Raw genomic sequence first — 25,088 nt, 5'->3', positions numbered from 1 at the left:
TAAAAACATTTTTCAACACAGTGTTAATGTGTCTAAATCTACTGTGGTGCCACTCTTGCCAGAGCCACTGGGTAACTAACATAAGTTCCTCATTCAGTTTCTCCTCTCACTTAAATGAGATGTATCCAATAGTGAGAACACCTCTGAAATGGATCTCCTTTGAAAAAAGATAACATTTAATTTTGCTTAAACACAGTATAATTTGCACTTGATTAAAGGTTTTGAAGCAGTCTCTTAGCAGTCTTCACATATGGAACTTAAAATGTTTTCCCTTCAGTGGGGAAAAAAGAAATTCAATCAGTGGTTGAATATTTAGAACATCTTTATTTGGATGAAGTGTTGGGCTGTTTTGACTTGCACATCACATTTTACAACAGGGTCACATTGGGGCTTCTGGTGAAATGGTAAACAGCCTGCAGTGAGGTAACAGGAACCACACGATATGAAGTGAGCAGCAGGACGGGTCTCCACGGCGCACACTCGCACCCTCTGAAATCCACAACCACTTTAAGCTGTACAGCATGCAATGCCTCTATATATGATAAAACTTGAATATCTACAAGGTGATCGGTCACACGGGACGCTTCTTTATCATCACTTGCACACCATGTGTAAACATATTCATTGTAATATTTGCTTAATTTGTTAGAGACTGCTTTGGTCTCACTTGTGTATTATACCGAACAGCACTTTGATCCCTGTACACATCTGGAAACACTCAGAACTAATCATCACGACGTGGACACAAAAAAAGAAACAAAGAACTTTCATCGCTGACGTAAAGACACGCAGACGTGGCCAGAGAGGCACAGAATAAATAAAAGGATTAGTGAAGTCGGTGGCCTGTAATGTTCCTCACTCAAACAGCAGATCTTCATCCGCCTCCTCTGTCAGCATGTTGGCGGGCTCAGCGATGGGTCCCAGAGCAGCTAAACGGGCGGCTATTTCCAACTCCGTCCTTTCCCTTAGCTGCTTCTTCTTCTCTTGGATCTTCTTCAGTCTGGCAAAGCAGAGAACATTCTGTGTTATAACCAAAAGTTGAGGATTGGGCAGTCTGGTTTTGGACTTAAGTTGCTGGGGTAGTGACAGAATGAATTCGGAGCTGTGGACAGCCAGTTGGAACAAGAATATCTAATAAACATGCAAAAGATGCCTCCTGATAAGTTTTTTTTTAGGTTTATGCACTAAAACCTTCACGAGGCAGACAGAAAACATCATCACCTGTAAAACTCCTCTCGCTCCCTCTCATCCAGCTCTGTGATGATGTAGGTGAGGGTGCGATCAATCCTGGGAATAATCACTGCAAAGCGGATTCAAAATTATTTTACCTGCACCAACCCTTTTTTTTTTATTTAAAAAATTAATTAATAAATAAATGTATTAATAAAAGGTTGCAGTTGAATGTTAAGTGTGTTTACCGTGCTCGATGGCGTTCACACGGCGGTTGGTGATCTTTATGGCTTCATCCAGAGTGACAAAAGATGTCTGCAAACCAAAATTGAGCAATTTTTTCCACTTAAACTTCAGCTTTTCTAGAGTATAGATTACATTTTATCTGCATCTTTAATCCACACAGGCTCAGTGTACGAATGTATCCTTTGTGGTAATGTTGTAGTGATATGCCACACAGCAGGAATACACAAACTATAGCGGGAGACGCTACCCCTTTGTTTTCACGAGTTGTTTTGGTCATTTAGGATGTGAGCCTTTGATTATACACTCACATTGTGCACAGTTACATTCATCAATACAATTTTAGTTTCAATGAGGGACGTTACATTGTGCTTTTTTCAATGATAATACCACTGGGGGGAAAAAACCCTAACTATAAAGCATGCTTTTAATATGTAACAGCGCCTCCTACCTGTAAGGAGGCCAACTCCACAAGCAGCTCCACAGCTCTGGCATAGTTCCTCTTCAACCTCGAGAGCTGCTCTCCTCCTCTCGCCAAACCGGTGAGCTCATAACCTGACAGACACAAACACATCGTGGGGTGAGCGCTCTCTGCGATTCCCTTCAAACCCGATGTAGAGTTACACCAAACTCAGACGTGTGACTGGACTTACTGTCTCCGCCTTCTTGGTAGTGTTCGAATACTGGAAGGGTGACACCTAAAAGAAGAAAAGCAGCAGATATTTTAAACAAAACAAAACAAAAAAATGATTAAAAATGAGAAAATATTTTTTGATGCTAACCTGCCACATTATCTTTCTTGGCTCTGACCTTCACCTGGGCTTTGTTAACATTCTGGATTACAGTTGTGCTGTAGGCCAAAAACAACAGATGGAAGTTGCTTGTGTATCTGCACCAGAACACAACATCACGTCGCTGACACGTTATTCTCATTCTTACCTGAAGTCTCCTGCAGCAAATTTAGCTTCAGCCAAAGAGAAGGCAGCCTCCCTCATCACCTCTCCCATCTTGGTTTTAGTCTAAAAGTATAAATAAACACACTTTTGGGAAACATGTAGCTGAAAGCCTTCAGGAAGATTTTATTTCATGAGGTTTTGATTCAGACTGGCTGTAATTTGTTAGTTTATAACAATGAAGGTACCCAATTAATTACTATAGAAACACCTCTTAGTATCAGATTAATTGAGCATTATCATGAGCTACAGCCTCCAACCAAAGATCATGATGTATGAATAAAGTATTTGTTGCATCATCGGTTCTTTTGACCACATTAGGACCAAAAACGAAGGCTCATTTTAAACTGACTTCAATAATTTTGCGAAGGATCTGACGGAAGCGCATGGAGAGGGCATCGGACTTCTTTTTGAGCAGGTTGCGGCCGGTCTGTGCTCCCTTCAGCCGAGCCTTCATGATGGTCTGAGCCCTGCAAATCCAGAGAAAACCCACATATTTTTAACACTATTTGAATCAGATGGTTAAATTAGGGGTAAAATGACACAACCAAGTTTCATTCATTTCATCTCCTTGTCATGTTTTCACTCAGACCTTAGGCCATCCCAAGGTCTCTGTCTCTCTTCTCTGGTAGTTGATACCCTCACCCCAGTTTTTTTTTTTTTTTTTTTTTTTTAAACCGGCAGATTTTCCTCTTTTCTCTCTCGACCTCTATGCTTGTTAAAGCTCTTTTTTTAAAAATGGATTTGCTTCTTATTTTCCCCATTTCATATACTGGTTCAATGGGTCATCTCTGAAGGACAGGAACAGCCTTAATAGCATTATTAAAGTCTTATACTCCAAGAGTACCAAGTCCAAAGAAACGTGTAGTTCAGAAAGAAAAGGGTCTTATTAATCAAGGTGGCCACATTCTCTCTAGTGAGTTTATTTCAATGCCCTCAGGTCAGGGCTATCCTGCGCCCATGAAGCGGAAAAAAACCCACTACTGAAACTCCTCTGTTCCCTCTTCTACCAGGCTACTAAATGCTAATTGTCAAGAGTAGTAGTTTGTTCTGGAGCACCAGTGTGGTTCACTGGTTTTAGCAGGAAAACCTGTATATTATAGGGCTATAGTGTGGAGGCCTGGGTTGTAATTCATCCAGCCATTTGCTAGCTTACCTTAAAAATGAATAAGTAGTAGTATCTGTTCGTCTCTTTCATCTAGCTAATATATAAGTCCATGTGTTGTAGTTCTGGTGGGAGACCTTACAATGAGCTGCTGACAAGTTGAATTTTATCTGCTAAATGGCTAAGTAGTTGTAACTCACTTGTCATTGACTGTTCATTGACTTTTCATTTAAATTATCATGACTGATAACTTTCAATTTAAATAAAGGCTGAATAAGATTTTCCAAATCAGAATCTTTCCCCAGCTCTTTCCAGACTTGAGCAGGTGACTCATATGCTGCCTTAGGCCTGTGTTGGAATTTAACATGGCTCCATAGTGTAAAGGTTAGAGATCCCTGGAGTAAGACCAGTTAAATATGGGGATCCATCTTCTGTGGATCCCTCTTTGTGAATAAGGGAGCAGCCGAAAATATACAGCCATCAACATTCAAGCCCACTTTTGTGTCACATTACTCACAGATTGTTACATGTTAGATTGTTAACGATGTCATCCTGATCGTCTATAATATAAATTTACTTTTGTTGCTCTATGCTGTACAACATCTGCTGAATCCCTTCCCATCATGGAAGAGAGATCCCATTAATTTTCCTGAGATTTCTTCTGTTTTTCACCATTTCAGAATTTTAGAAATTTTCAAAAATTTCAGATTTTTTTTCAGGAGATCTTATCTGATCCAAGAGTCTACGGACAGAAGGTGTCACATGCTGTGATTTGTGTAATAGCGTTATTTTTAAAACAAGGTAAGGAACAACACAATCTGCACCACTCCTCTACATACACAGCTCACTGATATTTGCACCCAGGACCTCGGTGTTTTACAGTTTCAGTAGTCCTAAATGTAATATAACTGGAAGCAGGTGAAATTAGATTAAAATGAAGTCTCTCCGACTGACAGCTCACACTTGGATAATGTTAGAAATATCACATGACAGCAGCAGGATTCTTCCTCTTTTAAACGGTAACCTTGGCACAAAACAAAACGGCGATCCCTGCTTTTCAAAAGCATGCAGAAAATTATCCACAACTTTCATATATAAAAGCAAATATGTCAACAAAACAGTGGTATATGAGCTTTAACGAAGCTACATTGCTTTAGCAACTAGCCATCGCACAAGCTGCTTACATTCTGGAGGGGAATATGTCGATCCTGTCTTTTCCAGACATCTTTCCGTTTTTTGTCGATTACTGAGATTTTCAGTTCACTCCCGCTTCCCTAAATCAACACTACAACTTTAGCTCGAATCCTGAATTATTAATCTAGACATATAACAGCTAAAATCTTGCTCTTCGTGTAGGATTAGAAGAGCAGATCGAGTTGACGGTCGTGATCTTGTCGGCGATGATCAGCTGGCCCTCCGCGTCATGTGACCAAAGAACCAAACTCGTTCTGCACATGCGCCAGTGTGGAAGGTCCCTACGATCTTTTCCGGGTCGACAAATTAGCACACCCATGAATGTGAGCTAGCGGGCCCGAGTTACTCATTAAAAAAAAAAAACACCAGAAAGAAAACCGAATCTGACATTTAAACAAAGTCAGCACGGAACATTCAGGCGCGTCGTTCTGTAACCTTATGACACAGGTGAGTTTGTTTTATGAAGATGTCGTTTGGCGGGGACTGGGGAACGATCGGAACTGGCAGATAGCCGGCTAACAGCTTAGCCTGCGTGTGCCGCATGTGAGCTGGGCACCGGGTTATTAGCTGGGAAGCTAACTGATGTTGAAAGAAAGCGTTTCTGCGCTTGAATGAACATTCTTCTCGTGGTTTTAAATGTGATAACTAGGAAGTCATACAGTCGCTGGTAACACGTACTAAATATTTGGTAAGCAGCTTTTTGTGTCCATATTTTGTCGCCGATTCTGTCTTTTAAACAGTAAGTGATTTTTCTGCGATGATGATGCGTTACATCAGTCCATTCACAGCAACAGGAGAAAACGACAAATGGCAGAAGTTTGTTTCATTTCGCTGCTTTTATTTTATGTCCTGGATATTTTTATAAGCTAAACCTGGGCATTGGATTTTGTTCGGTGGGAAAACAGAGAAACACACATAAGTGGCTCCATTCAAACATCCTGAGACTTTTCGTTTAATATTGAAGGTATCTCTCTATTTTGTCCACACCTTTCTTGATAGTAGACTAAGGATTAGAGAGAAAACATCTGTATGGCCAAAGTCTTCTTATAGGTTAAAGCCTCTAAAAATGACCACAGCTAATATTTTAAAATCTGAGTAAAATAGAAAAAGTGATATTTTTCATTACAGTGTTCTTCCATAAAGGAATGTCTTTACTGGTAGCTGAGTTTACAGGCACTGCAGTGTATAGTTGAAATACTCTGATGTAGAAAGGGGTTGATGTTAATTGGCTGACTGCAGCATTTTACACCCAACAGATTGTTATTCAAACTCAGAGTACTTGTGGTTGCTGACATTGTGTCCCAATTGCCTGTCTGTGGCCTGCATAACCATGATATCACATCAAGGTGGTTATCATCTTGATGTGATATCAACTCTCAAAGAAATGGACTAGCCATATACTAGCCCAGATAGTGGGTCCTGGAAGATGAGCCAACTCTGACCCACCAAAGAGGCATGGTATTTGTAAATGGGCTGTATTTGTATAGCGCTTTACTAGTCCCTAAGGACCCCAAAGCGCTTTACACATTCAGTCATCCACCCATTCACACACATTCACACACTGGACTATCACTAGGAGATGATTTATATGTAAATGTTAAACAGAAGCAGAAGATACTAGAGTTTAAAGACAACAATCAGGAGTGATGAGATCAAAGAATGGGAAAACAACGGTGATAGGATCTAAGGGTCAAACACTCCAGGGGGTAGGCTGCTGTCCTCAGGTTACAGGGACTACAGGATGTTAAAAGCAAAAGATTTGGGGAATAGCAAGGCTGTCCCCTTATTTGTCATCTCAGTCTAGCTACAAGTGCAGTTACATGAGAGAGTTGGCATTAGCAGCATCCAATCGGTCATAAACCTGGATAAGCCTACTGCCAGCAGGGACGTTGATTTTAAAGAGGAGACAACTGTGATATTAGAAGAATATAAAGTGGTCATACACATAATACAGGCCGACAGCAGCACGGCTGCTGCAGACCAGTCAGCGGTATGAGTGTTTGTAACAGAAAAATGTTCAGGAGATCTTGAATGGAATGATGACGCTGTTTCAAGGAGAGTTTGTTTGGTCATTAGGCAGTGATTTCATACAAGCTAATCTAGAAGTTAACACGGTGATGTGCCCTGGTAACAAGGGATTTGTGCTTCTGTGTTGAAAGCCTATGTTGTAACCTGACATGTAATTAGACATCGTGTGGACGCAGCCCACAACTATTACGATTGTTCTGTATTTTTGAGTCCTCTTGTGCATTTCTGTCTACTTTTTCACAGCATAGTTTGTATTTTATTAGTGAGAGAATAATAATCATTGGCTCTATAATTTGTGGCTGACCCCACATATAAAACACTGATTCACAACCATTAAGTAATTAACACGTAATAGACCATACACAAGCATGAATGGGTCATGGGTCCTTTACTTAGGTTACGTTGTAGGTGCTGTAGGTGACTGCTCCCTTTAGGGGTCACCACACCAGATCCTCTCATTCTGTCTCTAGCATCTGCTCTGACACGTGCTCTGCATGTCTCTTTCACTACATCTAAAAGGAGGATTGTCAGAGGGATGGTGTGACAGATTATTCGCAAATCACTATGATTGAGATTAAAAAAGACAAAGAAAACCAGAATGAAATAATTTATACATGGTTCTCTGCTAATTTAATGTTGAGCTTTGATTGTGTTTAGTTGTGGGACTTGTTTTTAAACAACCTTTGGTGAAAACTGAAGCAGTGGAGGCAGAGATGCTAGTTACAAGTTATTGACTATTTTTTTTATTAACTAGAATAAAAACTGTATTTATTAGTACCGAAACACCAAGTTACAGGCCGAGCAGCACTTTTCACAGTGTTTAAAACTGCAAAGTGAAGATTTGTGCCATGACTTGCAGACGTTAAGCTCCCCCTGTCTTCTTAACTGTTTCTGACCTCACAGCAATGCCGGGGCTCAGCTGTCGATTTTACCAGCACCGGTTCCCAGAGGTGGAGGATGTCGTGATGGTGAACGTGAGGTCCATCGCTGAGATGGGTGCCTACGTCAGCCTTTTGGAGTACAACAACATCGAGGGCATGATCCTCTTGAGCGAGCTGTCGCGTCGACGTATCCGCTCCATCAACAAGCTCATCCGCATAGGCCGCAACGAGTGCGTGGTCGTCATCCGAGTAGACAAAGAGAAGGGTGAGTGTAGATTAGTATAGTTGAAACTGGCGGTGTGTCGGATCTGCAGGGCAGTGGTGGAATAAAAACCATATGAAATGAGATCTTTTTGTGTGGTCCACATTTCCTTTTTTGAATTGAAGCTAGAGGTGTTATTCTGTGACATCAGGTGGACTGAGACAGGCTGTGGTTGGTAATATGATCAATAACTTGCATTATGTTATAGCATTCACCAGTTTAATGTCAGGACAGTCTCACATGACACACAGAATATCTCATTTGGAATAATTAAAGGGGACCTGATGAGGTCACCATATGTATGAGTAATTCCTGAAGCTCAGGCTTCAGGCTGCTTTTTAATGCACCGTTTCAGACCCTTCTTGTGCTTTCGGCTCTGTATGATGTCACTAGAAGGTGATATCTTTATCTGTTCAAAAGTTCTGTGGGAACTGCAGCTCCACCCACCAGCAGCAGCCCAATCAGATGCAAGTTTGCCTTAAACAGCTTGTCTGAGAGAGTGGGTGAACTGAGGCTCGTTATAAGATGAATGAAGATGATGATTTTTGAGCTTATAACACATCGGCATATTTCATACATTCAAAAAAAAAAAAGGAAAAACAAAACTGACATGAATTAAGCATGAGCACTTTGAACTGAGTTACTGAACTGGACATTTTCTGCTAATCGCAAAATATGCAGCTCATCTGACTCGTATTACGTGGCTATTTTCTTTATATAGATAGTTGTGCAGATTTGACCTGTGATCCATGTACCGACACTCGAGTAGAGACACAGGATGGAAATGCAAAGGTGGTAATGAGGAAATAAAGACGAGCACATTTTGAAACTTAGACCAGCAAGTGGCCATCGAATCCCTCCCTGTTAGTTAATCGTATCATTCCTAATCGTAAGAAACTACTTGCTGCACTAAAACAGCTTTTTTTGCATTCCTTCTGTTTTCTTCTCAGGATACATTGATTTATCAAAAAGAAGAGTTTCGCCAGAGGAGGCCATCAAGTGTGAGGATAAATTCACCAAATCTAAAACTGTAAGTTGGTCAGGTGCTTTTTATCTGTCTCGGTCATTTTGGTGCAAGTTGCCCAGCCTGGAGAGGACTTCCTTGTCTTGTGTAAAGTTAAGGTAGATGGAACTTGCCTTTGAGCCTTGTTGTGGTCAAAGTAGTGGTCATTTGGTTCAGGCGTTCATTATAATATTGTGAGACAAGTGAGACGTGTATTTGTAAGAAATTGTAAACGTCTATCTTGTTTGTTTGCGCTGAGCTGATTTTGAAAGTGCTTGCAGGTTTACAGCATCCTGCGACACGTGGCAGAGGTGTTGGAGTACAGTAAGGACGAGCAGCTAGAGAGCTTGTACCAGCGCACCGCATGGGTCTTCGACGAGAAATACAAGCGGCCAGGATACGGCGCTTATGATGTCTTCAAACAGGCTGTATCGTAAGTTTTCATTTCAGCACCTCTTATTAAAATGAAACACAGGTTGTTCAGTGTGTGCACACATTTACATGTTGATGGCTTTCTGCAGAGATCCTGCTATTCTGGATGGCCTGGATTTAACAGAGGAGGAGAGGAATGTGTTGATTGATAACATCAACAGGCGACTCACTCCACAGGCTGTCAAAATCAGAGCAGGTGACTGTTTACTCACAGTGTTTCTCAGTTGGACTTAGGAATAAATTAGAAATGTGAAGATAACCTCCTCTACCTCGTGCAGACATTGAAGTGGCGTGCTATGGTTACGAGGGGATCGACGCCGTGAAAGAAGCTCTGAGGGCTGGGCTGGGCTGCTCCACAGAGGCCATGCCCATCAAGGTAATCCTTCTCTCTTCCATCAAGAAGTAAAAAGTCTCTAGCTGTAGGCTCTACTTGGATCTGTCTCTCATGGTGTTTACCTTCTACAGATCAACCTGATCGCTCCCCCTCGCTATGTGATGACGACGACCACCCTGGAGCGCACAGAGGGCCTCTCTGTCCTCAACCAGGCCATGGCTGCTATCAAGGAGAAGATTGAAGAGAAGAGGGGCGTGTTTAATATCCAGATGGAGGTGAATGATTTCTTTCTTTCTTCTTTTTTTTTTTCATGATCATGTTTGTCTTGGCATGATCATGCAGCATGGTGGCAAGCACTGTTGCCGCACAGCAAGAAGGTCCTGAGTTCAATTCCACCATCAGGCCGGGGTCTTTCTGTGTGGAGTTTGCATGTTCTCCCCGTGTTTGCGTGGGTTCCCTCCGGGTACTCCGGCTTCCTCCCACCGTCCAAAGACATGCGGCTTGTGGGGATAGGTTAATTGGATAATCCAAATTGCCACTAGGTGTGAATGTGTGAACGAATGTGAGTGCGAATGGTTGTCTGTCCCTGTGTGTTGGCCCTGCGACAGACTGGCGACCTGTCCAGGGTGTACCCCGCCTCTCGCCCTATGACAGCTGGGATAGGCTCCAGCGCCCCCCGCGACCCTGAAAAGGAGAAGCGGAAGCGAATGGATGGATGGACATGTTTGTCTTTAGCTCATCTGCCTATACTGTAAACTTTGTCCTGCAGCCTAAGGTGGTGACGGACACGGATGAGACAGAGCTCGCCCGGCAGCTGGAGAGGTTAGAGCGCGAGAACGCCGAGGTGGATGGAGACGACGACGCTGAGGAGATGGAGGCCAAAGCAGAGGATTAAGAGTCGGTCCTCTTTGGAAAGCTGGTGGGGAGAAAAGCATCAAAGGAGGAAAGAAGAAAAATAAACGTGGACAGACCTGGCCTCAGTCACCCAGTCCAACAGATGTTAACTTTCACATTGCAACCATTAACTGGTGTTACTATTTTTATTGGCAACATCCCAGTTTGTTCAAGAGAGGTTTGTCTCAGAAGAAGGTAACTGAAACGCGGTCTTTTTAACCAGACACGGACACAAGGATGGTTAAATTACAAGTTAAACATCACTTATAGTTTTTATTTTAATAAAGTACCCCATTTGATTAAATAACTCTAAGACAAGAAAAGCTGTTTTCAAGCTGTGGCCTTTCATTTTACCTCTTGCTTTAAGAGCCCGGTGTCTTCAGTATCCACGCCGCTTTATCTCCGGCTGCTCGCTGGATGTGACTGACTGAAGGGGAAACGCATATGCTTCGTCTGTCTCTACACCGGCCAGCGGTGACTTTATGTGCTGATTCTCTTCCAGTTAAAGGGTTTTTACTGGCTCTTGTTTAGCTCCCATCGTATCAATAAAGATCTGGAAGTTTTGATCTCAATGCCTTTTTGTCAGTTTAATTAAATTGTTCCACCAACAAGAAATAACATTTATTCTCCCAAAAAGCAGCAATTATTATTGGATGAATTAAAGGTAAATCCTGTCCGTTACTCTCGCCTTTTTTTTTTTCAAATAGAGAGATTGTAATGAAGCCAACTGGAGATAGGTTTGACTGTATATCAGCGTATGAATGCCAAAACCCCTCAACATTGATTTAATATTCAGAAAACTTAGATCTCAAGTCAAATGATTATAAAAATTATTTATTCAAATGTTCACCAATACAAAAACAAATGGAGAGCATCTTCACAATTTCAATTGTTTTCGTTCTTAGCTCATTTTCCTATAGTGGTTATGACGTGTGCTTTTACAGCATTGAGGATGACACAGTGCCTATGGGTCTTGTCAGTAGACACATTTTAAATGACAACTAGATGTTTTAGAGATGGTCTGAAAACAACATGCCTGTTCGTCAGGAATGTGACAAGAAATTGAGGGAGAGGGGAAGAATTTGTGTGTACTGATTACAGAAATAAAATTCAGTTGCATCCAAAAACCCTTAATAAATACCCCTGTAATTATTTTAAAAACATAGCTGTAGTCATTCATACGCTTTAGTTTGTGTCTACTTAACCAACCCACATTCAACTGTAAGCCCAATTTCACAACTCAAAAGAATAGTTTGAGAAATGGTGAACTGTTTGTAGCAAACCTGCAAACTGTTCTCACTCGGTGTGTGTTGGCATGTGTATATATATAAAAAAAAAAAAGTATGCGACTAAAGGGTCTCATCTCCAACACAGTGACCCTGGGTGGCCAGAGCTGTAGCTTCTTCATAACCAAATAATGACAAACTGTATATACACAAAAGCACATAGACACAATCAGCACCTGCAGAGTGGAGGAGGTGGATGCAGCCTGAGTATGTTTAAACAGAAGAAGGAGGGGGAAAAAAAAAAGACCTAACAACTGGTGCAAATGTGAGAATGAGCAGAATCTGCAGTTACAGTCTGTACTGGTATGGTCAGTCACGTCTTCTGGGGTGACATAAATTCGCTACAGTATTATACACAATGAAGGTAAAGGAGAAGAGGAATTCATCTTCAGTCAGCCAACGATTATTTTACCAGCCCAATCTTCTTTGCTTCAGTTTCATAAATGAGCAACCGCCACATCTTCACTATGAAGACCTCAGCTTCTTCATCAAGAACCTGACCCGGAACAAACGGAAAGTTAGATATCGAAAGAAACTTAGAGGACTAACCAAAACTCATGACGTGTATGTGGAAAAGGTGAATATGTTAAAATACTGACCATGAACTGCTAATTAAAATACATCTCATTTGACATGGCTCTACTTGTGCCATCGAATGAGAGACATTAAAACATTTCAAGGCCAGTTTCTTTAAAGATCTTGAACTCTTAGTCAAATGTTACAATTTCAGTTGCCTTAAAGGGTTACATTTTTATCTGGCACTCACCTTGATCGATAAGAGGTGCGCCTGAAATCTCCCCTCATAAATCTCCCCCCACACATCTTAAATCAGATGGAACTAACATACTCTTCAGTTCATTAGGTACACCGTGCTAATACCTGTTGCACTCTTTTGCCTCCAGAATTGCCTTAATTCTTGATGTCCCTGATTTACTAAAGGCGCTAGAACCACTGCGCTGAGATTTTTGCTGATATGATGTGAATCTTGCACTTTTTCACATCTCAAAAGGTGCTTTCTTAGTTTGATATCAGGTGACTGGAGGCCCATTTGTGTACAGTGAACTCACTATTATGTTCAAAAAGCCAGTTTAAAATGATACGAGCTTTGTGACACATCCTCCTGGAATCAGAAGGCGAGTACACTGTACACGGATGTTCAGCAGAAATGCACAGGTAGACTGCATAGTTTAGGTGATGCTAAGGGATCTAAAACGGGTTTAGAAAATATCCCCATACACTATAACGCAACCACCATCAAGCTAAACTGTTGATATAAGGTAGGATTCTGATCCTACCATATGACTGCTGCAGCAGAACTCAAGATTCAGTAGATCACTCAATACTTTTCAATCTTCTGTTGTCTGATTTTAATGAGACGGTGTGTGATCCAAGCCTCTGTTTCCTGTTCTCAGCTGACAGGAGTGGTCTTCTGCTGCTTTTGCCCATTCAGGTTCACGGTCTGACACGGTGTAGTCATAGATACTCTTCTGCATACTTTATTTGTAACAAGTGGGAAACTTGAATTACTGTGGCCTTCATATCAGCTCGAGCAGCCTGGCAACGCTTTTGAACCCAGAGAACTGTCACTCACTGAATATTTTCTCTTTTTCAAACATTAGAGGTGGTTATATGGGAAAATCCCAGCAGATCAGCAGTTTCTGAAATATTTAGACCATGCTTGTGGCACCAAAAACTATGCTACGTCCAAAGCCATTTAAATCACCTTCCTTCCCCGTTTTGATGCTCAGTATAAATTTCAGCAGGCTGTCTTGATCAGGTCTACATACCTAAATGCATTGAGGTGCTGCAATGTGATTGGTTAACTAGATATTGACATTAAGCAGCTGAACAGGTGTACCTAATGAAGTGTATTTTGGTATAATTTGATTGAGAAGGTTAGTAAGGAGGTTTTTAAAAAAAATAAAATAAAATAAATAAAAAAAACCTGCATCCTGGCAAGAAATACAATCACAGAGAAACCACATAAACAAGCATCTATAAACTGTGTCTTTGCTCACCATGGCAACATCGTCCAAGATAGTCTGCGGTGTACTGTGGGCCATCACCTGAAAGTACACAGAGGAAAATATCAGAAAGTTTACATTTTAATCGTTCCACTTTCTCTAAGACAGATGTCAACTAGTGACATGTCTATTACCTTGGAGCAGACAAAGTCCACTAACGTTGGCTCTTCCTCTCCGATGTACTCAATGATCTTTTTATTGATCCAGGGACGAACACGCCGTTCCATTAACGTCTGTAGGAAAAGGGATGATAAAGAGAAATATTCACCGTTTCTATATTATTTTTTAGCAATAAGCAGAAAATAAGGTTGTGAATTGACCCTCCTTGATCATTTAAATCCTGCGAGTAAAATATTCTTAGCACAGGTTTTCTTTTCTAACTTGCTTAATTATAAATGGATTAAAAATAAGACACACTCAGTGAGATGCCACAAATTGTCCCTCTTCTCCTCACCGTGTCAACCATGGACCAGTCCAGTGGGTACGAGAAGAGCTCGGGCTTTGCGGTGGGAATCTTTTCAATCAGGCTCTTGATGTGTTTGCGTTTCTCCTCAGCATTGGCTCCCTTTATGCTGGAAAGTCCAGCACCGTCCACCCCGAGGCTCTTGTCATCATCATAATCCAGGGGCACCAGCTTCCTCTTGCGCGGCTGCTCATCGGCCTCTTCGTCATCAAATTTGTCAAACACGCTGTCCACCGGAAGCTTCTTCCTCTTGCCGGCGTTGGGTTGACTGGGGCTTCCCGTGGCACCTGGCAAGGACACAGAGTTTAACTACTGTTCTGTCTGTAGTTAAGGAGCAAGAATTCTGTCTCTGCAACCCCAGAGTTATTTAAACGCCCTTAACAGCATCTGAAAATGTTGAAACAATTGAAACACCTGCCTGACATTCATATAGTTCATATCAAAGCTCATATTCAGGCACATTACCTTGCAAAAATGTACCTGATTAAAAACACTAAAAACACTGTCATAACTTCCATTTTGTTACTGTCGGATTAAAATTTCGATTCAAGAAAACATCAGATGTAAAACTGGAATTCTGCCAGATTTCATCTATTAAAGGAAAATTAGGTTTGATAAATGATGCCTGAGCAGATGACACCGATTAAAATAAGTCCCCCTCTGTTTTTCAGACGAATTTCATGATTCATATTCATATTCCTCAGTCCACTAGATGAAAATTGAGGCTCTGCTCTTTAATTATCTGTTGCCATGGTGAATATTGGTATTTGAGCTCCATTGATGATGGCTTTCTTTAAATACCCACAAACACTCAAAGTGAAGACACTGAGGTGACAGAAACAATGAAGTGGACGGGAGTCAGAGTTTGTTAAACATGCTTTCTGGAACACGGCCTGATCCATGTAGGAATCTGTGTATTATAGATTTGCTCCTATGAAGTTATTTAGCTTCAAAATAAATTAAAATATAGAAATATCCTTTCCTTCAGTCCAATTCACACTAACCAAACAGTGTAGCAGGTGCCAAATTACCTTGACTACATTCAGACAAGATCAAAACCTGAAGAAAAGCAACACATCACCTATTATTCTTTTTTTTTACCCTAAAACCAGTTTTAAACAATTATTTGTCTATAGAATGCAACTTAAAAAAAATGCAAAAAACTTATTTCCTTGTTATGAATTTTTTTTTATCACTTATTGAACATTTTGCTACTTTTTGCCCATCAACTAATCGATTATTGAATTCATATTTACATGGGTATGCTGTGTGTCTGTTCATTCTGTAATGAGGTAAAAGATCTTTTAGACTCACCCAGTTTCAGGCTGAGGCCAATCTTTGGCCGGTGTTCCTCTTGCGGAAGAGCCTCAGGTGGGGAGTTTTCATGGGGGATGATGATGCCACAGGGTGACTCTTCCCCGGGCGTGTTGGGAGACACATTCCCACTGGCTGATGACACAGAAGGCGCTGCTGTGATTGGTCGCATTGTGGGCTTTAGGCGTGGTTTCACGTCTGGGTTGTCTTCATCGTTGTCATAATCTTCCTCCTCACCCTCTTCCACCTCGTTGTCGGACTGGGGGGGTCGTGAGCGTGAATCTGCCCTCTCCGGCTCCTGTCGGCGCTCCCGGTGATCTCGTGAACCCCTGTGGCGCTCACGTTCCTCCTCAGGTTCTGGCTCTTGGACGATGGGAGGTTGTCTCAGACGCTCCTCCTCTTCCTCCTCCATCTGGACCAATAACAGGCAGATATGCAGAAAATAATCATCCAATCACAGCATTTTACAGAAAAGAAGGTCAACAGATAATGACAGCTAGACGTACATAATGTGCAGAGCGACTCAGACGATAAAGTGACCTTCACACAGACAACAGACAGCATGCCCCACTCAGCTCAGACAGATACAGGCAAACACACACATTTATATTACATTACAGACAAGCATACCCTGCGTAGCTCTGCGTCTGGGTCTGGATGTCCCTCGTCTAACAGCCTCTGTCTGATCTCTTCCAGCTCCTCCTTCTCCCTCTTCCTGTCACGCTCATCCGCCTCCATCTCCTTCTCTCGGTCTCTGAGACGCTTCTGCAGTGCACTGCCCCTAGGGGTCATACGGAAAATAACAGCTTTCAGAACAATGGCTGCAGTACTGCATGCGCTGCCATGAGCCACATGTGGGTCACACAGGATCTGCTGATAGTGAGGAGGCCCTATTGTGTATGCTCTGTTTTGTTTTGGTTTTTTTATTTCTTACCCCCCCCAAAAAAGGAAAAAAAAGAAAAAAGAAAAAGAATAATAAGACAAGAAATTGGCTTATTTAAAGTCCTACACATGCTCTAATTCTAATTAAATTTTGCACGTGTCAGGTCTACTGATAATATACACATGTTATGGGCATGTGCATGGGTGGAGCAAAATGACTCTATAGCACCGTTCTGCAAAACAGGAGCCCCGCTGCTGTGTTGTGTGTATATGTATAACATTTAATAAACATACGTAACACAGCACGGTACACACACAAAAATAAATAAATAAATAATAAAATTAAATAAATAAAAACTCTTGTAGGTAAATTGCAAAGGATTTAAGTTTTCACTGAAGAGCGCCCCTATGTTGCCATAGAAAATTTCAATCATTCCCCATGAAATTTTAATTTCCTGTAATTCACTCATTAACCAAACTTCTCATGTTTGATAAGGGTCTGCCTCTGAACATGGGCGTGGCAGTATTTAACTATAATCATAGATTAGCGGCTATGAATATGGTTACATATTGCCATCTGGAAATGTCATGTAAAACTCTTGCAGCCACTACCATAAAATTTTGAGATTGCTCATTTCATCCCATGCCATCCCAACAACAGACTGTTCTCTCTGTTGAGGTCAGGAAAGCGATTCCGCTCCCTGAAGACCAACACAGAGAGACTGAGGAGGAGCTTCTTCCCGCAGGCGATACGGTCTCTCAATCACACCACCACACAGTCCTGACCCACACATATAGTTCTTACACACACACTGGACATTCTGGACATTGTTTTCACTTCATCACTTAAATCACTTTAAGCATATTTGCACTGCACAAGACATAATGTGGATTGCACAACACTGGACATTATATTCTTCATTTCCAGTTAATACTTGTACAGCTGCTGTTATTGTGTATATATTTATATTTCTTCATACATTCTTATATAGTTCTATATTGTGTATTTTGTTGTACAGTTATTTTATTTTCAACTTTAATTTATATATTTTATCTTATTCTTTCCCAGTTAAATTTACCCTTCATTCTAATTTGTGTTGTACAGTTATTTCATTTTTAACCTTAATTTATATTTTATTCCTTCCTAGTTAAATTTACCCTTTTTAATTTTTCATATTTATTTCCTATCTTATTCATAGCCTTTCCTTTTTTGTTTTCTTTAGGTCACGAGCAGTTGTCCAAGCATTTCACTACATATCGTACTGTGTATGACTGTGTACGTGACAAATAAAATTTGAATTTGAATTTTGAATTTGAATTCCTTCACTGTATGTGTCAATATTAGGTCACATTCATAGTGCTGCCTGGTGGCAACAGGAAATCGGCAGTGTATGGCAAACAACATTATATGTATAGGAAATTTGTTAGAGTGGATTTATAGTGACCTATAATTAGCCAATTAGGATCCTGCATAAGTGCATTTGTTTTTGATGACCTGGGTTAACACTCACCTGTAATACTTGGGGTCATCTCTGTCATCATCATAGTCTTCAAGAAACTCTTTTAACCGTTTGCCTTCTTTAATCTAATGAAAACAAAGGACAAAAATGAACTTCTCCACAAAAATTACTTCTAACAAATTCTACCTGTCTGAATTAGTAAACTAAATCATATGAACACAGCATGGACAACACAAGATATGAAGTGGAATTCTTTTTAACTGACAAAAATAGACTTCAAACTCGTTAAATGCATCCCACAAAGACAACATTTCAACGTTTTAGCTTAAAACTGAAAAACAGACGTGTTTAGGTAGTTTTGCGGGAAAAACTGACTGCTCTGCTATAAAATATAATCAACATACCCAGGATATGACTTCCTTATCTGGCTTTAATCACACCAAGATAAAAAAAATTAGGCTAAGCATTTACACAAAGGTGGTTATCAATTCGATAAGGCAGCCTTGGGTCTAACTATAAGTGCATTCAGATGAACAGGGTGTGTTAGTGGGTCTGTTAGTAAAGAATTCAAACTAGTAAGCAGGTTTAGCCTTCTTGCAAATCTTAAATTAAATTTGGCGAGTACAAGGCTTAGGGTGCAGACCATCTCAAAAACATACAAAGCCTCCAACTACCTGCACCCTGAGGTCCAAAGGTTTCTCCAAACAAGGCAATACCTTTTCCAGAAAACTGATTAGTTTGAAGGCTGTGGCTCTGTGTGTTCATCTCTTATCTCTATTCTAACCTTTACCAGAGCAGGTTAAGTCTGCAGCGCAACATATCAATGTAGTCTGGTAATAAATAAACCACTTTAACTCTGTAACCCCAGAGTTAACCCCAAAGTTACTTTGCTATACAAATCCCAAGTTAAATAAATACAGTATGAACTTAACTTGTATAATAGTACAGAACCAGTGATCATTCAGAACCCGCTTACCATTTCTCGTCGGCGTTCATCTTCTCTCTCAGCTTCCTTAGCATAATCCCGTGCCTTCTTCCTCTCCCTCAGCTCCCAGTTTTTCAGCCGCTACAACAAATATATTGTCAGGCAAGCTGCAAACATCACACAAGAACTACCCCTAGCTAAGGTAAACGAGTAATACAAGGGCTGTTACTCTGCTAAAAATAGAAATGATGCTGAAGATTTATTGGATTTTTTTTGACGTATAAAGAATCATTTTAATTGAATTTTACTGCTTGTATTGACTTTCTCAGACAAACAGTTTGTATAGTAGGAAATAGAAGCTGTGACCTCACTGCTAGTAGGATAGCTTCAGCGCATGGCTTTTATCATTTTTAGCACAGCCAGTCCCACCTCTTGATAGGCTGCTTCCTTGTCTCGAAGTTTTCTCTCCAGTTTCCTGCGTTCATATGCTTCTTCTTCATCCTCTTGGTCTCTCTTCTTTTCTCTGTCTCTGTCTCGGCTGACCTCCCTGCAACAATGAAATCATAGATACATTTTCTTTTATTTGTGACCATATAGAAACACATGGCAAATCCAAGTACTAAGGTGTCGATCAAGCATGGTACATAGTCTTAAGGAGTTTCATCAAAATGAGATGATATGAATTTTAACATTTCAATTTAAAATTCAAGCGGTTTCAATTAAATCCTGAGAAAATCAGCTTGCAGAAACTTGTCAGAATTCAGTCACCAGCAAAGTACCTGCAAACATTTGCATGTGTTTAATTGCAACATGTGTCTTTATACATTATTCTGGGTTTTTTTTGCTTCACCTGGATCGGCTGCGGTCGGCACTCCTGTCACGGCTTCTGTCTCTCTCCCGTTCTCGCTCTCGTTCCCTTTCCCTGGTCCTGCGGTCACGGTCTTTGTCTCTGTCTCGATCTCTGTCTCTCTCACGTTCTCGTTCCCTCTCCCGTTCCCGCTCTCGCTCCTTTTCCCTCTCGCGGTCCCGCCGCTCTCTTTCCCGCTCTCGCTCTTTTTCCCGTTCCCTCCTTTCACGTTCAAACTCCAGCCGCTCCTTCTCTCGTTTATCCTTCTCTTCCTCAAGTTTCTGCAGAGTAAAATACAGACAGGTTCAGCTTATGCCACACAAGATGCAGGGAGCCCCTGCAACCAATTCACAGCTGTGCACAGATCAAGTGGTTTCCAGGTTTTGGTTTCATAGATGAACATGCTCTTTGCTAATCAGCGCAAAGCTTGTATAAGAAGCCAGAATCCTAAATGGAAAACCAGGAACAATCAAAAAGCTCTCCCCCCACAGAGAGACAGCTTCAACATTAATCTAAAACTATAGGACAAAGTTTATTGCTTGAAGCCTGCAGCATAAACTACAGCTTAGCAAGAATAGAACTGGAAACCACTTTAATGGCCTTAAAGACCCGTGGAACATATCCAACTTGAGGCATTCATAACAAAAAAAACAAAAACAAAAGAAAACGCGGGAAATGACAATGCTTTTTGTCTCCTTAAGAGTCCTCCTCTCAGAACAAGGAAAACAAAAACAGAAAACAGGCATCAGTCTTTTTTTTTTGAACTAGTTATTTGTGACTTACAGGTGTTGAACTATGGACTCAGCCCTTCGCTGCCCTTACAAGCCTTTTAAGTTAGGCCTGGGAGGAAAGCAGGTCACACGGTATACAAGGGAAAAATGTTATGGGATTCTGTCTTGCTTAAGCATCATCATTATCATCGTCATCAAACAACAACAGCCTTTCCTTCAATGAGTAACATGGCATTTGGTATTTTTGCTAAAATCAAAAAAATAAACATTATGAACATCAGTTATATTTCTGAACAGATAAATGAAATTGTAGAAACGGTCTTACCCCTGCAGAAGTCTTCAGGAGCTCTTCAGGACTGATTATTCACACACACACACACACATACACACCAAACTCTGGTTTTATGGACATCACACACAAGGCTTTAACCAGAATTCCTTTGCAGTTATACTGGCATCTGATGCAAAATAAGACTTTTAAAAACAATGATTGAATATACTGAGCCTTAATATAATACTATGTTCATCATTTTGCATTCCTCTTACATTGGCACTGTTGTATTTGAGGTTAGATGGAAAATAACTTTACAAAGTTTTCTTGTACAAGTCATATGCAGTCAGTTGGTCTTTACAATAACTAACTAATTAAAAGCCTTGGGTGTTATGCATCTCAAGAGAAAGAAACATGTGACATGACAGAGATAACATAGATGTTAATTATTTTAAAAATCTATAACGCTCCAGTTAAATTGTCTTTATATTATTTAATACCCTAGCTCTAATTAAAATCTATGATTTCACGTTAGGTGTTTTTTTCCTTTCTTTTAATTTTTTTTTTTTTACTTACCTCTGCATTGTGTGCCAAGGCTAAATAAACATGCGACCATGTAAAAAATAAATTTAATTCTATTTATTTATAGTAAGCATGTATGGGTGTATATAAGCAGTAATATTTAGGCAAACTTATAATTATAAAGAAAAATCTGGTATTATTAAAACATTTTGCAAAAATACTTTCAGCATTTAAGTGCTTCTTTTAATTTTCTTTCCCCATAAAAAGCCTGAATTCACTCCCTGCAAAGTCACTCACTAAAAACTGATTAACCACATTAAATAATCATAATGATATTGAATTAAGTAGGACTTCTTTTTTTCCTCTGGGGCTAAAAATCAATCAGCCCAAATATGGTAGGTCACAACAGGCAGCAGAAATTTCTCCCTTTGTTTAAACGCTGTTTTGGCAAGATCACGATTACAGCTGGAGGACACTTCAAGCAAACCACAGTTATGCATCCAAAACCCAACTAGATTGCTACCGTCCCTGTTGTTTTAATAAAAATTTGAATTTAAACAGTTGATTGAATAAACTCACTAACTAATCGTTCATAAAAAAATAAAAACTAATGCAGAGAGAGTAAGATATTTATCAAATGGAAGAGAGAGAAGAAAGAAATTCCACAACAAAACATACAGAGAGCACGTACCTTGTTAGTCTTCAGATCATCTTACTGCTGTGGAGAGGGCGCCCCCACCCCACACTAGAATAATAAGGCTACAGCCAAAGTCACTGCAGTAGTTACTGAGTCCTTGTGCTTCAACATGAACACCATTATGACAGACCATAATTTACAGAGGACTCGCACAGGTTCACTGACTCATCAGCTTTCGAGTGAAGCACCAATGCTGTCATAAATTCAGGATGATCTAGGGAAACTGTCTTTGCGTGGTGGAAAGGTTGGCTAAATCAAGGCCAACACACACACACACACACACACACAACTGAGCAGCACAGTTGCCCCAATGCAAGTCCTCAAGAGGGGGACGCCCAGTATATGTATATAGTAAATGAAGGCTGATACTTACATCCTATCCTGGCAACTTTTTCCAAAGCTCTGAGATTCATCTTGCTTTAGTCACCATATGATCACTATCATAATGGTGGGGTTTAATGAATAGATTAGCTTTTAAGTAACTTTACATCGTCTCCATGCATTTTTGTGTGATGAATGAAGATATGGATCTATAATGGTCACACCTAGATAGTTTGGCAATAGTGGCAGGTGTCAAATCACGCCTGAGAAAGGTGACAAGAATACACTAGCTGTCTGCCCACTTGTAGTGTTCAAACATTGAAAATAAAACATTTCATATAGTTTAGGGCAGAATAATATGTTTGGTGGTGTTGTTTTAGGGACCGCCAATCTATAGTAGAGTATGCATGTTACTGAGTTAGGGCAAAAAAACAAAAAAACAAAAAACTGTGTCAACTAAATGTGCAAGCTCTAGGAGTGAACTGCTGTCCAAAACCTGAAATGTCAACTACAAGATCAAAGAAGCCACTTTACCTTGTGAGTATCACGAAATTTACTAATCTCTCTGGAAATCAGGTCCCTCTTGTCCTCCTCCATGTCAATAGTGTTTATGTCATCCTGAGGAAAAACAACGCATTGACAGGTTGAAATAACAATGCTCACTTTCAAGCTAAGGAGTAAACAAAACAGTAGCACAAGTTAACAATTAATCAAGGTTAGCACCTCTTCTTTTTTCTCCTTTTTTCTCTTTCGTCGCTGGGACTCATCATCCTGTGAAGGTGCATTAAGTTCCGCAGCATATTCCCGCATCAGTCCATCGATGGCGCCCTTGATAATCTGATCTTTCTTCTTTGTCTCCTCATCTAACACTTCTTCCTCATCCTCTCCTGCATCTTCACTCTTTTTATCCTGTCAATAAAATGAGTCAAGTTTAGCTATTTTTCACCTTCTCTAGCTGTTGCAAACATTTATTTGAATTGCTGTTACAAAATTCATACCCCATTTGCAGTCTTCTTCTTGGCCTTCCACTCATCCAGCTGTGCTTTTGTCTTGGCATCAACTTTCACAAGTAGGTTTTTATCTCCAATCTGGAGGTCGTGAAGCAGTCGTAAGGCTCGCAGTGTGGACTCTGGCTCCTTGTACTCACAGAAACCAAAAGCTGGAACAAATATTGACATATAAATAGACATAAGGGCATGATCAAATGTTTATTTATAGACTGAATTGACGGTTTGCCATGTATCTAGATATTCTTCATCTTTTAATAATAAAAATTACCTTGAAGCTTGCCAGAGGCTCCTTGTACTCTCTTCCAGCTCAAAACAATTCCACATTTCTATATAATTACAAAGAAAAAATAAAGTTGTCAACTTAAGAGGGTGTCTGCCTTTGCTGGTGTAGTTCTACAAATAGAATGGGTGTTCCCCATCTTACCGCCAGCAGCTGTCTGATCAACATGTCTGAAGCCTTTTCTGATATGTTCCCCACAAACACTGTTGTGGTGGGGCCACTGTTCTCATCACTGTCTTTGGCAATCACAGCAATGGTTTCCCTCTTAGGGACTGCAGGCTTGCTGAGCACTGGTACTGAAGAAACCATTACTGGTGTGGGGGCCATGATACCCATGTGAACTGGGATCATAGGGGCTCCTGAAACAGCCAAAGAAAACATGCAACAAGCAATTACACCATTTTCACTTAAGATCTATGACTGCAGATTAGTAAAACGATTCTCAAATATTTTCAGTAATGTAGCGAATCTCAACTACCGTGTTGCGAATATGCCTCTTAATAATGACATTGTGGTAAACCTGAAACAAAACAGATGAACGCCAAACAGAAGGGTGCTTACCTGGGGGGAAGCCTGTGTACTGAGGAGGGATGCCTGGAGGTGGCAACAGCGGCCGATTTAAATGAGGGGGGAAGGACATTGTGGAAGTGAACTGGACCAACCTGAAGAAAGAACCAAGATACCCGTTATCAGCAGCACCAGATGTGTAATTAAATCAAGTCCTCTAAACAATGTAAATTAGAACAAAGAGCCAAACTTGTAAAAAGATTAGTTTAACCCAACAACACTATAAGTGAGAAAGCACAGCGATGTTCATTGGTATCTAGTCATATGAATTTGAAGTACCCGTCGGTGACTTCTGCTGCCCAGCAGCAACAATACTTAAACTTAGCTTAGCTCAATGGGATGGCGTTTGTAGGGTGACTATTATAAAGTCCCAGGAGCCACGTATTGTTATTGTGTTACAACGAGTTAATTTGTTCACTGTTTATGCGGCCAAAAAACTAGCAGCTTAGTTAGCTAAAGCTAGCACCGAGCACGCTCCAGTGTCCCCGGCATAGACTTAGGCTAAGCTAATATTAGCGCAACCTGGCGTTACTTAACAAACAACACTCAACTATTAGCGGGCAAAGTTAAAGTTCAAGATAAATCTACACATGCCCAGGTATACATACCTTTAATCAGGCGGTGTTTAAAAGAATAAAAATATTCTCAGAAGGTTAGTAATTGTGAAAATTCCTCTAACGTTCGAAATGTTGGATTAGCACGTTGGCTAGTCGGGCCTTCAAAAAAAAAACATTTGACGCAAGCGCTTTACGAGCAACACTACATGAGCGCTTGCTTTGTACACCAAGACTTGACCACTGGACGGAGTTTACTAACGATACTAGTATCTACTGCGGCAATAACTGTACTACTATTATTACTAGCATTAGAGTATAGTTTTATACTAGTATTATAATATTAACATCCATAAGAAAAATCACTACTCTTATTATTATTAATATTTAGATAGCATTCCTAAAGGTCGTCTAGAAGGTTAATGAAACATAACG

General features: G+C 40.5%; 3 protein-coding genes across 4 annotated transcripts; 1 reads left to right on the top strand and 2 right to left on the bottom strand.

Annotated features, from left to right (window-relative positions):
• Window positions 1-304: 304 nt before the first annotated feature.
• atp6v1d (ATPase H+ transporting V1 subunit D) lies at window positions 305-4,899 on the bottom strand. Its single transcript, XM_082504441.1, has 9 exons — window positions 4,656-4,899; window positions 2,719-2,836; window positions 2,353-2,432; window positions 2,196-2,263; window positions 2,067-2,111; window positions 1,865-1,968; window positions 1,419-1,485; window positions 1,222-1,300; window positions 305-1,000 (listed from the first exon to the last, which is right to left on the bottom strand). The coding sequence occupies exons 1-9, from the start codon at window positions 4,694-4,696 to the stop codon at window positions 856-858; spliced, it is 747 nt and encodes a 248-aa protein (XP_082360567.1). The 5' UTR covers window positions 4,697-4,899; the 3' UTR covers window positions 305-855.
• Window positions 4,900-4,944: 45 nt separating this feature from the next.
• Window positions 4,945-11,071, top strand: eif2s1b (eukaryotic translation initiation factor 2, subunit 1 alpha b). 2 transcript variants are annotated; one of them, XM_082504439.1, is made up of 8 exons: window positions 4,945-5,112; window positions 7,597-7,839; window positions 8,787-8,866; window positions 9,121-9,272; window positions 9,361-9,467; window positions 9,550-9,647; window positions 9,737-9,880; window positions 10,375-11,071. In XM_082504439.1, the coding sequence occupies exons 2-8, from the start codon at window positions 7,599-7,601 to the stop codon at window positions 10,498-10,500; spliced, it is 948 nt and encodes a 315-aa protein (XP_082360565.1). In that variant the 5' UTR covers window positions 4,945-5,112; window positions 7,597-7,598; the 3' UTR covers window positions 10,501-11,071. The 2 variants fall into 2 exon arrangements, with proteins under 2 accessions (XP_082360565.1, XP_082360566.1); XM_082504440.1 differs by lacking the exon at window positions 4,945-5,112 and adding an exon at window positions 5,156-5,353.
• Window positions 10,782-24,848, bottom strand: rbm25b (RNA binding motif protein 25b). Its single transcript, XM_082504433.1, has 17 exons — window positions 24,708-24,848; window positions 24,094-24,194; window positions 23,677-23,891; window positions 23,521-23,578; window positions 23,241-23,401; window positions 22,966-23,151; window positions 22,777-22,860; window positions 19,704-19,981; window positions 19,283-19,400; window positions 18,905-18,994; window positions 17,980-18,053; window positions 16,217-16,367; window positions 15,587-15,998; window positions 14,264-14,559; window positions 13,944-14,042; window positions 13,804-13,851; window positions 10,782-12,281 (listed from the first exon to the last, which is right to left on the bottom strand). Exons 2-17 carry the CDS (start codon window positions 24,170-24,172, stop codon window positions 12,189-12,191), a joined length of 2,442 nt encoding a protein of 813 aa, XP_082360559.1. The 5' UTR covers window positions 24,173-24,194; window positions 24,708-24,848; the 3' UTR covers window positions 10,782-12,188.
• Between the last annotated feature and the right edge of the window lie 240 nt (window positions 24,849-25,088).

Source organism: Aulonocara stuartgranti (genome assembly GCF_965226115.1).
Source record: "Aulonocara stuartgranti genome assembly, chromosome: 15".
NCBI lineage: Eukaryota > Metazoa > Chordata > Actinopteri > Cichliformes > Cichlidae > Aulonocara > Aulonocara stuartgranti.
This window is presented reverse-complemented; position numbering and strand designations above follow the sequence as displayed.